Source organism: Gallus gallus, chromosome 6 (assembly GCF_016699485.2).
Source record: "Gallus gallus isolate bGalGal1 chromosome 6, bGalGal1.mat.broiler.GRCg7b, whole genome shotgun sequence".
Classification (NCBI taxonomy): Eukaryota; Metazoa; Chordata; class Aves; order Galliformes; family Phasianidae; genus Gallus; species Gallus gallus.
In genome coordinates, this window is record NC_052537.1 from 9,801,622 (window position 1) to 9,815,897 (window position 14,276).

Sequence of the window (14,276 nt, forward strand, 5' to 3'; positions counted from 1 at the left end):
GAAATTAGTTCTGCGGTGTCACTTACAGTTGTCACATTGCTAACTTTTAAGATTATTTTCTCCTCACTGGCTTGTAAATATGAACTAGATTTTAAATCTTTGTGTTCGAATGTGGAGGTTATGGGAGATCTGTGGTTTGCGTTGTGGGAGCTTTCTAACAACTGCTTTGTTCTGCAGCTCAAGGGATTGCGATCTTTGTTGTGTGATATTTGTTCTCACAATAAAAACTAGAGTTATGCTTCAGTCTTGCTCCGGTATGCAGGTTAAGAGTCTTTCAGAATGCTAAAGATTCCAGGCAAACTTTTTGGCATTCAGGACATTCCTACGCTCACTCACATACTGCATATTTGGACTTGATGTGCCAGCAGTGTAAATTTAAAAGTTCATCAGTGCCTGCTGTTGGGCTAGCACAACTGAGAGGTACCGTCTTTTCAGCATCTCTCCAGGTCTCTTTTATAGGTTGCAGCTCATCAGAGGTAAACATATGTTCAGGACATAATGTCTTATTTTCATTTCCTGCAAGCTGTCTGGAAGGAATGCATGTTTTGTTTGATTTCAGAAACACTTCCACTTTCCTTTGCTTCTCCGTTTTAGAGAAACGATGTATTTTAAGTAAAAATTGTACTGTGATTCTTGCAATGCTTGGAAGTGATTCTCCCCATATAATTGTGGTTTTTTTTCCTTTGCCAAGCTCAATACATTGATTAGAGGACTTGCACCTAAAGTTCTTAAGGAATGCGTTAAACATAATTTCAATATTTGTTCTGCAGAGGCCTTCACCACGAAGAAGTAACAGCCCTGACAAATTTAAACGTCCCACTCCTCCTCCTTCTCCAAACACGCAGACCCCCGTGCAGCCACCTCCGCCACCACCTCCTCCACCTGTGCAACCTACGGTCCAATCCGCAGCATCGCAGTCAGCCACTTTTCAACATTCAGTGCATCCCTCCTCTCAGCCTTAGTGCATGTGCTCAGCAGTCTGTATGTCAGAATTGGACTCATAACATGGAGCAGTTTACTAAAGCCAAAGGCTTACTTGGCATATTTGGATTTGACTTATTTGCACTGAGGTTATATAGGCTTCACTGTTAATTGTGTTGTAAACGTTTGTATAAAAATGCAGCCAGTGTTGTGGGTCTACAACACTAACTTAACAAAAATTTCCATCAGTGTTTACTTGAACTACATGTATGTCCATTCTCTGGCTGGAACATTTGCAACTCTGTTTGGTAATACGGCATTACGTCGTTTTGCTTGGCTCCAAAGCTTCATTTTCCTGGCTTCTAGGTTTGTAAAATTAAAGGGATACCTTTCTATATTTTTTCATGACAATTTGCATAAAGTTAAAGGCATGATGGGCTATCTGATAAATTCTGAAATATTACAGTGTTTACCAAGCTTGTGGAAAATTAGCACTACGTTTCAGTCATTTGAAATAACAGCTTCTAGCGCAAAAGTGAGTCAGTCACCCTAATCAGTGCCCAAGACACATACTCTATTGTATTACGTAGTAAATAAGCTTAATTCAGCACACAGGACACATCCATACTTCTCCTGTTTAAAAACACCTCAAACGTATGGTGCGGTCTGAATTTTAAGGAGAGGGAGCTGACTTGCTGGAGTATATGGAATGTACAATTTGTGGACCTTAAGATTTGATTATTTCACTTGACGTTTACATTAACCTGTAAGCTGTCCATACGGTGTGATCTGTCACAGTTAACTTAGAGCTCTAAGTGTGGTCCTGCCCACAGGTTACTGATAGCTGATTGAAGTGTGCTCTTTGATTTTTTTGCTGCAGAAGGCAACATGATTGTAGAAAACAGCTGATTATTTTTTTTTCCTTGTTAAAATATATTAATTGTGATTGCCCTAAAACAAAGATTGAACAAGTATTTGAAATGTTCAAGTCTGTTAGATAATAAGATATACGATGAGCATATAGGAATATATTGGCATAACAGCCAAAAATGTTGTATTACTTGGTAGAAACAGAGTACAAGAAAGTAGCACAACGTGGCACTAATGAATGCTTATTTAGCAGCCTAAGCCGGTACAATGTATAAAGAAATGTGTTCCAAATACATTCTTTGCATTCATCTAGCACAAATAAATTGTTTGGTTTCACTTTGCAGTGGAACAAAGTGTCACTTCTTGGTATTGACATCTTGCTCAGTTTTATTTTTCCTGAGGTTCCTGTTGAGTACTGAGGTTTATATATTATTGATGATTTCAAGTGGTTTACCTCATCTATACGGATATGTGGGCCATGGAAAATGACAAGAGAATGTTTATTTTATGAGAATATGTATCTGGCTATAATCAGAGCAGAACGTGAGTAATTTATCTTTTGTTTACAAAAATTTGTTTGACATGCCTAATGCTTTATTAAGGACACTTTTGAGAAGGAAGTACAGCATTCTGGTAGTATAGTAACACTTGTACGTATATTTTCCATGTTTGCCACTCAACTATTCAGTAAGAATTGGAGACTGAATATCTGTATAAAATCAGTGCTCTAAATCGAAGTAGTAAGTTAAAACAATGTTGTGAAAGGTTCAGCTTAAGGCAAAACTAGAATTTGTATCTATGTAGTTTCGGCTCATAGAGAATATAGAGAAATGCATACCTAGCCTATTACACTTGTTAAACCAGTATGGGATCAAGTGCATTATCAAATTATGTTAGTTATGACAGTGACTTTCTGATAAAGTGATACTCAAGATTGTGGCAGATCTACAATTCGACCAGTGCTTCCATCTGAAAATAATTGCCCATCGCAGGTGCTCATTTTTCCACAGAGGAAGTGCAGCTGTGAGCATTGCAATTAAACACAGCTCCTGAATCAGTGATAGGATTGCATGTGAGAAAATGACAGGCAGTCAGAGGTGAGACTAAGGTCAAGATAGGTAGGATTGGTTTTGTAAGCAGAAGACAGAGAAAAAAAATATATTCTTTTATAAGCAGGATTCCAGCTCGACCATATCACTATTAAAAATGGTGTCCTCCTTTCTGAAGTGCTTTGAGATTTTTGGTCGTATGGCTCTATGGAGTGTGAGCCCATAGTAGTACTAGTATAAATGCTGGTGGGTGGGGGGAAGCCTTTAATGATGTTGTACAAAGACCTTAAAATGGAAATTTGCCTCGAATAACATTTGATGCATATTCCAAAACTGAGTTTGTGTAACTCAAGTTCAGCTGCTGTTATGAAGTGTCTTAGTGAACTCTCCGTACTATTCCAATGAGACTGTTAACCAGGTGAAAGTAAAGAACTGCCAAATGTATACTAAATCCTGAAAATGTAACAAGCCACTAAATTGGCCTTACCTAATTAAGAACGTTGAAGAAACATGTGCTTGCAATCAGAAGTGTTGAACTCTATTTGTAGACTTTTTGAAGAAGATAAGGAATTGTGCACAACCATCTCCTAATAAATGTAAATGGATTTTCAGTTTTCCTTGTGAATTATGGTCATGAATTATCGTTCTGCAGTGGTGATTTTGTGAGAATCTCCCATAGGCTAGAGAAACTGCCTTGACAGAGAGGTCTGGCTTAGCTTCTTTATTTTATCTCAGAGGCATCCGGGTAGGTTTCTGCTGTCCTCATCATTTCTGATGCCTGTGGGTTACACGATGCAGCATCGCGAGTTGTGCAAGGTCACAGAAGCAACTTTTAGCTGTGATGAACATTTTGTGAGTGTGCCTGTTTATAGCTAAAGGTTTAAAATAAATAAATAAATGGTGTGGCTGTTTCAGCAGTACTTACTTCTCTGACAACCAAACAGCTTTCTTTTTTACTTTTTCTCTCAAGGGATCTGGTTTCGACACTGGAATGCAGCTGATCTCTGTAGAGCATTGAGTTCATTTTATCCAGAACTTGTTCCAGAGAAGTTCTTTGGAAGAAGAAATGGGATTGTTCAGAGATAGTCTTCCAGCTAAAAGCCAGATAAGATTGTTTTAATTATAATCACCTCTAAGAGCATATTCCCAAGGCCAGAAAGGATTATCAGAGTTTCCCAGGAAAGTAACATTGCTTTTCTGTCTTGCTGTACCAGAGCTAAACAGGACTCCTTGTCCTGTTAAAATGCTCAGGTTCATGAATCCATCTGAGTGGAATTCCTGTGCACTTCAACTGAATGAAAAGTACAGTCTTGGAAGCAGCAAAAATGTTGGAGCTTCCTGGAATCTGTGCAAGCTGCACTGTTAACAGGAGACAGCTTAGACTCCGTATATTTAGTTAAATATGGAAGCTCATCATGGAGCCTTGGCTACTTTAGACATCAAAGGTCACAGTCTTTCATTCTCAATATTGGTTATTGCTTATTAAGAGGATGCATCCAGGGACCTCTTTAAAGTATTACAGTGGTTTGGTTGTTTTTCTTTTCCCTTTTTTTTTTTTTTTCCCTCTAGTGTTTAGTTTTACAAGCAGTATAAGTTCTAATACTATTCCATTTTTTCCAATGTTTCCTTTGTTTTAGTCGTGGCAGATTGTTTCTTTTTGATCCGTGGGAGTCTACGGAGTATGAACTATGCAGAGCATATTTCTCCAGTTCAAGCCATCTCATAAAAAAAACCAGAAGGCTTATTGGTGTAAGCTATGAAATCTTGATACGTGTGTACATTACAACAACCTCCTTAAAAGGGAAGGAGCTGCCCTCTTGAAGGGAGGGAAAATGCAGCCCATAAGTTCCAAATGAACTGCATGCATAGAGACAATCTGGTTTCGTCGGTTCTCAAATGAGCTGAATTTCTCTCCCAACCTTTTTTTGGATTTGGACTAGATTTGTTAATTTTTATTTTTCTATTTTTGCTTTTTAAATTCTGCATTTCACTGTTATAAGTACTCAGGATATCTTTCATGTTCTCTTTGGGTAAAAACCACTAGTCCCAGTACAAATAGAGGTTAAGAAACAGTGCCACTTTGTGGATTGGAGGAAGTCACTCAGTGTGCTATAATGTGGCCTTTATGATTCAGTCTTAGTTCAGGTGGGATTGTACGCTCATAATATGATTTCTCTTTTAAGCAGCTATTCCTGTGCTTGCATTAGTAATGTGCCCTGAAGAAGAGGGGAAAAGTGCAGAAATTTGGTGCTGCACTAACAGACAGCTGCTACAGTAGGGAGAATAGTCTTTGTTCCTTTCCTGTTCAACTAGTTGGGCTCCAAAGAAAAGTACTACCTCATCTTTATGTTGGGATGATGTGGCTGCAGAGTCGGTAGAAATGTAGCTATGCTAGGTTTTTCTCAGCATATCTTACCCAGACAGGAGTCTTTCCTCACTGCAGCTGGGCTCCAAAGGTTATAAAGCTTTTGTAGATGGGGAGTGGAGAGTTGGCCAGGTGGTTGAGGTTGAGAAAACTGTGTGTCCCTGTAGTAAGTTGCTGCTCAGAGTACTCTTTGGCTAGGCCTGAACCACAACATTTTTCAAAGAGCTGTGTTGCAGTTGTTTTTTTTTTTTAAGTTCTTGACTCTGGTATCTAATAATAATAATAAAAAAAGTGATGCCCCTTTCCACAGAAATATTGGAAATAGTATTCTACTTGCAAAGGTGAGTTTTCTCACTATATGAATTAATATTGTATCTGTAAACAAAGGCGTTTTATTCTAGTGGTAAAGCCTAAGCTGTCCAAGGCACTTTAGTTTGTGATTGCTGACTTTTGTTTTGGCAGGTGTTTCAGATGAAATCTAAGCCTCCTGTGGAGGAAGAAAAAAAATCACCTTTCCTGCAGAAATTCAGCAATTTCCTCAAATGCAAGTGAAAGTGGAATTAACGTCCTTGAGCTTTTCTGAAGCTTATATTTAATTTCAGTACATCGGTGATTGCTCTTACATGTTTAGGGAATCTCTGAAGCCTCATTCTAGGCTGGATGGGTGTCTAGCTGGTTATTCCTTTGTTTTCCTGGTCCTAGGGAAGGAAGCCTGTTCAAATTTGGATCCAATTTATAAATACACCAGTTAATAACAACAGTCAAAGCGCAGATTTGTTGAGTGTGAATCCAAGTGATGACTTAAAAACATGACGCTGTGTTGGTGTGAATCAGATCTTATAATTGAACGAACCTCAGATACGAAAGTTTGTTGTTCTTTTTTAACACTGTATTAGCTGTATTACTGCTTTGTTGTATATCTCAACGTGTTTACATATCTTTGTAATTGTTACAATGTGTCTGTAATCAAGCTCATCTGTGCCTTCATGCAGACTTCCAATAAACACTTGATTTTTTTGTATTTACTTGTATCGAAAGACTGTGGGGTGGATGTGTATTTCCTTCTATCTGTCAGCCTGTCATCACTGGGGCGAAGAGAATGAGAACTAAGAATCAGTGAAAGATATGTGTGTGTCTATTTTTGCTGTCTTTGATTCTAGTTGGACTGTTTCTGGTATTTTCACTTACGTGGCTGAGTGAAGAATCTGGGGATTACCTTGCTTGTATAATAAAGTTTGTACCTGAGATGCTCTTTGCTTTGGATCAGATGGATATTCAAAATATAATCAGTTGTACATGCTTGATTCCTTCAGCTTTGCTTCTGTCTTGGAAGAGTGTGGCTCTGTCTCTTGAGCTATTATTGTGGGGAAAATTCCAGAGTATCTTTCTCCTTCACAGTTAAGTATTTGTCCTCCAGCTGCCTTCCAGTGAGATTTGTCTCTTTTTTGCCACAGCAAGAACTTTTGATGTTAGTAGTCCTGCACACCTTACGGGCTCTTTCTGACTATTTGGGACATGGGCCCCATCATGCATTCTTTGAGTCTAAAGCAGTTTACAGCAGTACAGCTACTGTTCTATTCTGATACTGCGTGTGAGTGGAAGAGAAGGGAAAAAAAATGTTCCTTAGCAAACCTTTTAATACGTGCATTCTGTTTTGTAGTTTGGAAGAGAGTTCCTTCCAGTTTCTTTGCACTGCTAATGGTTAAAGTGTCTGGTAGTCTGTTTCAGGTCTTTGTGATTTTTCTTGTAATCAAACACTGACAGCTAAGTGGTTCTATTTTTGACGTATTCTGCCATTTTTCTAATGGAGATTTGTCTTAAGAATCCACCATAATTTCTACTGTTTTGTCTTTACTAAAGCATTGCATTGATCAATATAAATCTACAGATATTTTTGTTAATTGGAGTGAACACTTCTGTGATACTGTGATATCGTGTTAACTCTCTTTGGGTAGAAACAGTAGTAAGAACAGTCCTAGCATTCTTATAGCTGCAGCGTGTTGAATTATAAGCCTTAGATACCTAATGATGGTGGTATGCATTTCTGAAACTTGTGTAGGTGCTTTGTTTTGTTGTCCCTTGTGAAATCTTTCTGTCATCTTATTGTATGCATTCATGCATTAACTTAGCACAGAGTTTGCCTGTGTAGTGTACTTTTTGTGTTCTTTGCTGTATTGTCAAGTTTCTGGGCTTAGCTCTTAGCCTCAGTAGCACTTCTCAGTTGTCCTTTGCTCATCCTCTAGTCAGTGTCCAAGTCTTACCAAACTCCTTGGCTGGATCCACTAGTCTCTGCCGTGTTCAGCTCCTTCTCTGGTGCATATCTGTATGCGCACTCTCTGCTCTGCATTTCTGATGTTCCTGTGTATGAGTAAGAGTTGCTGCTTTACTTTGTACTCCTCTCTCACTGGCACTATTAAGAGCATGTTCTCCATTTAATCTGGTGGCAATATATACAGCAAAATCCCTGGAGCATGATGACTGCAGGTTCTTGGGCAGCAGGACGTGTAAGTACTTCTGCAGTGAAATGCTGATCTAGCTGTTCTCTGTTGCTCTGTTCCTACAACACAAGCAGTGTTTCATCAGATGTCTTTATTCTCCTCTCCCCACTGCTGCAAATGCTGAGCAATCTGTTCTGCCTGTCTCCTTGTGAATATCCTGCCTGACGCTGACGCACCTGGTGAGAACGTTAACCAGGTGAATGAGCTGTGCTGATGCTGTCCGTCTTCATGCCCCTCGTCTTTTCTCTGACATCTGCTGAACTGAAAGGAGTAACTTGAATTCTTCCAGAAGGCCAAATGAGAAGAATGTGCATGTGATCAGTTTAATTTCAAGTTCCTTTGTCCATGTGATCTCCTCTTTAAGTGGTTCTTTTTTATTTCTTCTGGAGCTTGTACTGGGGAAGCAAGTTCTCAGCATTGCAGTAATAAAAATTCTGATAAACTGCTGAGAGCAGAAAAGAAACTCTGCATTGTAAAGTAAGCAGTTTTTATAAGCCTAATCCTTTCTCTATATAGAATGCTAGTAGGAATATCGAGTTATTCACATACTTTGAGGCAATTATATACCTTTTGAGGTGTAAGGTGAGAGGTGAACAAAATGCCCTTCAGCACAGAAACAAGAGTTTGAAGTCAGTCCTGCATTTCCCAGGTGGAGTTTTAAGATGTGTATTAAAGACCATTAGTTGTTCGGAATACAAAAAACACTAAATGCAAGTATTGGGGAGTACTGCTTTTCAGCCTGAGGGCTCATGAAGTTGACTACGGCCTCTTCTGTATCCCTGCAAGGGAGAAAGTCTTCTTGTTAATCAGTGAGTTGGTGGTGATGCCTGCTGTGACAAACGTTTTTTTTTTCCTTTGAGTGGTATAGAGTAAAAGTTAGATTATTTAGAAATAAGAGTAAAAGCTGGACATCGGCTATTTTAAATGAAATCTGTCATGTGAATTTAATGAAACCAGAACAGTGATCTGTGATAGTCTCAGCTGTGTGTTGTGTGGTCATCTCTGTTCTTTCAACGAGGGAGAAGCTTATGTCTAGTGGTTCTGATCCAAACAGCACTGATACTTTTCACAGTAGAGATGAGCTGAGGAAATAACAGGAATCTGACAGAACATCCGGATGTAGCCAACTGTGTTTAGGGCCTTGAAGTGTTTAATGTCCTGCAGGTTGGATCCAAAGTTGCGGAGGCCATTGGGAGACCAGTGTCAGAGCCTTCCTCAGCCATTGCAGCAGAGCATGTGATGAGCAGGAAATAAGTGTGCAGGAAGCGCTGGGCTGAGGTTGCGTTGCAGCTCTTGGATCTGTAAGCAAGCACACTGCAAACCCAGCTGGCTGGATACTGGAAGGGTTGGAACTGCTCACTGCCTCCGGCTCTCAGCGTCTTTCTGTCTCTTCAGTACCTGAAACAGCAGGAATTGCAGATTTTTGCTGCCTTTCCTTTGGGCTGGAGCTCTCTGCCACTGAACATTGTTGCCTGAAGATCCTAAAATATAAAGAACAAATCAAAATGTCTTGATGGTCAAAGAAAGCGCCTATGGATTGGAAGAGGTCACTGAACCCAATTCTGTATCCAGAGGTGCGTCTAATACTGTTGTGTGACACCAATAGACAATGAAAGGAGAATGACAACATGCTGCTGTGATGAGCAGGAGAAGAATAGATGAGCCTGGCTAAGAGAAACAATAGGACAGGTATACAAACATCTTCTGGCTACCCGTTGCCTCTCTGTCAAAGGGGAGAGCTAGCTGGGATTCCAGTTCTCCACTGGCTGGGAACACTTGTAAACTGAACAGTATTATTTTTTTCTTATACAGCAATGTTGGTACCAGGAAGAATCGAAGCAAACTCCATTTAGGTGAGAAAACAGCTGGTTGAACTCTGGAGAGACTTACTTTCCAGACAGCTAAGATCAGACAGCAGAGGAGAGGGCAGTGCCAGATGAACATGTTGAAGTTACTTGTAGGGGAAGGGAAGGAATTCCCTCCTTGGGTGACTGATTATCCAAAAGGACTGGCAGCTCCTGGAAATGGTACTGTAGGAGCCAGGACATCATTTCTGAGATGTTAAAGATGACATGAGCCCCAGCAATGCAGCACTGTTTCTTCCCTGAAGTAGGTTATCATTTATGTCTCAGCATGCAACTTGAAGAAAAGGGGGAGGAAAAAGTTAGCAGTGAGTTTTGTGTTTACGCCTTGCAGATTTAGCTCTCTCTTGAGCTAGGCTATCAATTGTCTAGGCCTCAACTTAAGTAAGAAGTATAGCACAGCCCTGACAGTAAAGAAATTAAAGTTCTTAAATGTGTTTAAATCCATATCAGCAACATCTTAACTTTCACTGGAACTCTATCTAGAAATGAGTTTCCGTGGATGGGTAGTTAGAATGAAGTCTTATATGCATAATACATCCTTGCATACTCTTACTTATCAGAACGTATTTGTATGTAACTGTTGAGTAATCTATTTGCTGGTCCTTCACAGAGAACTTACAGCAAATTTAGTGAATCATAAATATCATAAGTTTTATTTAAATTGTTTTCCTGGGTTTGCATTCCAAAATAAATGTTAGGCATGACAACGTATTAAGGAATTAATCCTGTTAGATGTTACTGCATTCTTCACACTATTATGGAGCCCTAGGTTTAGTATGACTGTTGACTTGACTGTTTAATGAAGGACTATATTAATGCAGCTAGTTCCTGAAGATAGTTAAGGGTTCTAAAGTTAAGGGTTCTAAAATCAACTGTTTCATATTGTGAAAAGTCATGAAGTTTCTTTTAAAACCTTGTGTGTAGACTAAAGTGTCTCCTGTTTTTAAGTGTATGTGTATTGGCTCTGTGTAACTGAAGTTAATTTCCGCATTAAGAGCGGAGCAGAACCTATTTTTGGCTGAAATATCCCAAGAGCTTCCTAAAGATGCTCTGGGAATGCAGTGCCCCTTTCCTAGCAGTCTCTCTGATTCAAGTGTCAGTGCATTGGAAGGATGGCTTGTGAGAGTCAGGACTACAGAGTAAAGCTTTGACTTTTATTTTTACCATGTGTTTCAGAAACCCACCTAATTGAAAGGAGAGCACTTTGCACTGAAATTCATGTTAACTGTAACTTCAGCCCACATCTTACCTAGATTCTTGTCAACACGTGGTCTCTAGAGAACAGTAACCATTCTTAGCTTGTCTGGAACTTCATGCTTGTGTTTGGTGTGCTTGGTTTGTTTTTCTAGAGAGAGATCACAGAATCACAGGGGTTGGAAGGGACCTCAAGAGATCATTGAGTCCGAACTTCTGTGCCTATATGAACGTGGCTAGAAGTATCATTAATGTCCTGCCAGTTTTACCACCTCTTCTAACTCTATGCATCTGCCTGATCTGTAGCAGGAAGACAAAACAAAGCCCATTTTGAATTGAACACTATCACAGCTTTAGCACAGCCGGCGTGTGAGCTGGAGCCATCACTGCACAGTCTGTCTGGTCCTGGCTCGTTCCTATATTTATCTGCAAAGGGTAGGGGGGGGGGAGACGTACAGAAGGAAAAGAGCAAGAAAAACAGAAGAGAAGTAATTGGCTTCTGTGACTGTCACCTCCCACATACGCTGAGAGCAAGAACCCCTGACAGGTTTTTGCACTGACATGCAACACAGACTGCTGTTTCCAGGACAAGACTGTCGGGCAAGGAAGGCTTTAGTTTTTTAGTTTCTGTTTTAGTGTATTACAGCTTAACTTATCTACCCACCATTTTACAGAAAGTTATCTGGAAAATGACACAAACTGCTGTGAGTAATACGTGACAGCGGTTTGAGTGTGCCAGATGGATAACAAGGGAAGACAGGGCACAATGGGAACGGAGTAAGTTCCTTTATACTGGTTAAGAACCCAGTGAGTGGGGAATCCGGCTCATTTTTGAACAGGAAATCGACCTTTTTGCTGGAATCAATTGTTTTTTTGTTTGCTTGCTTTTCTTAAGTATTTTCACTTCACTATTGAAATATTCTGAAAAATATTCTTATTCTGCAACCTCTTAGTTTCAGGCTGTGTTAGGCCCAACAAGGCATCTCCATTTTCCCAGGTTACATACTTAAAAAAAAAAAAAAAAAAAAAAAGTGAAAGTAAACTAATTTCCCACAGATTCCCAGTATTCAGTTAGTCAGGATGTCCTGTGATAGTAATGTGATTTGCTATAAGTTTGCTAGGAAAAGATGTGAAGTGCTGGATAAACAATGCACTGATAGAACTGATGATGACTGAGAGTCTGTCAGGCTACGAGATTCACATCTTTACAAGTTTGTTCTTTTGTTCTTTTAACGTGCTACCAGGTTTATTTGCTCTTTTCTTCTTTGATCTTCTGCTCCTTGCTTCTCATGCAGATCTGAATCTTTTGTCCATACTGCCTTTTAGCAGTCTCCTGTACTTGCTGGGGCAGCTTCCTTTTACCACTGCAGAACTGTTTCAGTGATTTTTTTCTGATAAATGATACTTAAACTGCCAAACTTAACTGTCATTTCATAGTAGTCTCACTGGCTGCTGATAGTACAACTTCAGTACTCTCACTTTTCCATTTCTCCTTGTCTTCCAGATTCCTTCTTAATAAACTGTTCTGGGAAGAGGAGTTTGTAGTGGTTTGCTTATTTTGCAGCACTGTCACCTACCTGATATTATTTAAATGTATTATAGCAAGGAATCTTTTTAGATGTGATTGAGCAGACGTCAGTGAATCTTTGATTCCCAAAATACTAGGATTTATTGATAGCAGAAATTGGCTCTTACCTTGATATTGTGGGTCAGCTGTTGTTCTTGTTCACGCTGATGAAATAATAATTGTGAAATACTTTGGGATCTAGACAAGGAGAAATGAGAACTGAGTTTGGTTTCAACTTCCAAATGGATCAGTGGGTTTCAAAATTAGCTTTGAAGTCTTTTACACCTTCCTGAAAAATTCACAGTCGTTTCTAAACTGAGCGCTTCCTCCAGGGTTCAGATCTCAGATTTCAGTGAAAGGCATGGCAACGTCATTCCTATGGGGCAAAAGGGGCCAGCATGCTGCTTTCTCATTATCTGTCCACTGGTACTAAAGTTGCCCTCATGATAATCAGAATTTACTTTCTTCCTCCACAACCGATCCCCCAAAGTAGAACAAGCAATAAAAGATTGACATGCTCTCTTCTGCTTTCCTATCCCAGCCTTTGGGCTAAGGTAGGGGAGTTCTCAGCAGAGAGCAATGGGTCAGCAAAGACTTTTTCTTAGCGTCTCCCCAAGTGTTCTACTCAGAGGCAAGGATCCCGCAGCTCCTCTTTGCTTTCCAGAGCAGTTGTGTAATTACTGCAGGACATCAAAAGCAGGTTATGGAAGCCATGAAGGATGATTTCCATCTCTGAACTGAAGAAAGTTAAGGTGGTTCATCAGCCTACCCTGAGGCAAAAAAAAAAAAAAACCCTTCCCTTTAAAGAAACTAACAGAAAATAACAATGTTCTGGGAATGCAAATTTTATTCGCTGTCAGCTTATTCAAATTTTAAATTCATATTTCTTTACCTGTTTTACTTTAAGTCTTTTGACTGGGGTGGATCTGCTCTGAGATTGTTTTCCTCATTGGTGTTTATTAAAAAAAGAAGAAAAAAGTAAAACAAGCTGCAACATGAAGCAGGGGCATTTTGTATGAAGACTCTGGTCCTGTATTTAAGATACCATTTGGTTACATATTAAGTCGATGCCAGTTGAACTTTTGGGCTCATTATAACCGTAGATACTTCTTTTAATGATTATCCAGTGCAGAGGAAAGAGGAAGAAGTAACGTATGTGTTCATGAACATTAACTGTGTGGGAATGCTAGGTGTTAAAAATAAATGCTAAGCCTGTGTAGAGATTTTTTAAATAAACTTTGCTTTCCTTGGTGTCTCAGATATTTCCAAAATTCATTGCTGTGGCTCTTCTGAAGAACTTCTCAGTAACTGAAAATAAGCCACATCAATCAATGGAGAAATAATGTTACTCTGAGATGAGACTCACCAATAGAGAGAAGAAGCTGAAGAGTTCACTCCAAGCTCAATCTTTTTCTAACCAATGCTCATTCAAAACACCTGTTTGACGTGGTGATCTTATGTTACCTTTTTCTGTCTGCTCTGTATGTTACATCTGATGAGTTAAGGCTTGCTTTTACTGTAGATTGATGTACTAAAACTTGAGCTTCTTTGTAATTCTCAGGTGGTGATACCACCAGTCAGCACTAATTAAACATTGTGAAAAAGATAAGGCAATTTCTCATTACTTATGGCACCAATAAATATTGGCTATTTGAAAATGGAAATTATTTTAGTTGATTACTGTATGCCTCGCTTGGTATGGAATAATCTTTCTCTGGGCTCTATGGTAAGCAATGCATGTATGGTGTAATATGGGACTGTAGCATTCTTTCTGTGCCCATTTCTGCGTGTGTTATCTGTTAGCTGAATCAACAGTGTAAAAAACTGGATAACTGTGTAATTGTTTCAGTGTGCATTAACGGTCCTTAGGAAGTATTGCTCAAATGCATGAAGTACATGAAGTTTTTTTTAATATTATTTGACAGCAAATTCAAACAATTAAAGAAC

The 14,276-nt window shown here is 39.3% G+C and overlaps 1 protein-coding gene and 1 long non-coding RNA gene across 4 annotated transcripts in view; one reads left to right on the forward strand and one right to left on the reverse strand.

Annotated features, from left to right (window-relative positions):
* CCDC6 (coiled-coil domain containing 6) overlaps nucleotides 1-6,242 on the forward strand; it is a 47,836-nt gene extending 41,594 nt beyond the window's left edge. The window contains exon 9 of one of the 2 annotated variants that reach the window (NM_001031221.2): nucleotides 771-6,242. In NM_001031221.2, coding sequence (NP_001026392.2) covers nucleotides 771-962 — 192 coding nt within the window. In that variant the 3' untranslated portion in view covers nucleotides 963-6,242. The remainder of the gene's footprint in view (nucleotides 1-770) is intronic. The other variant, XM_046942841.1, reaches the window with a different exon arrangement.
* On the reverse strand, nucleotides 2,364-13,337 carry LOC101749147. 2 transcript variants are annotated; one of them, XR_005860853.2, is made up of 4 exons: nucleotides 13,222-13,337; nucleotides 12,458-12,527; nucleotides 10,818-10,913; nucleotides 2,364-9,184 (listed from the first exon to the last, which is right to left on the reverse strand). It is a non-coding gene; the product is annotated as an uncharacterized LOC101749147 (long non-coding RNA). The 2 variants fall into 2 exon arrangements; XR_005860854.2 differs by lacking the exon at nucleotides 10,818-10,913.
* Between the last annotated feature and the right edge of the window lie 939 nt (nucleotides 13,338-14,276).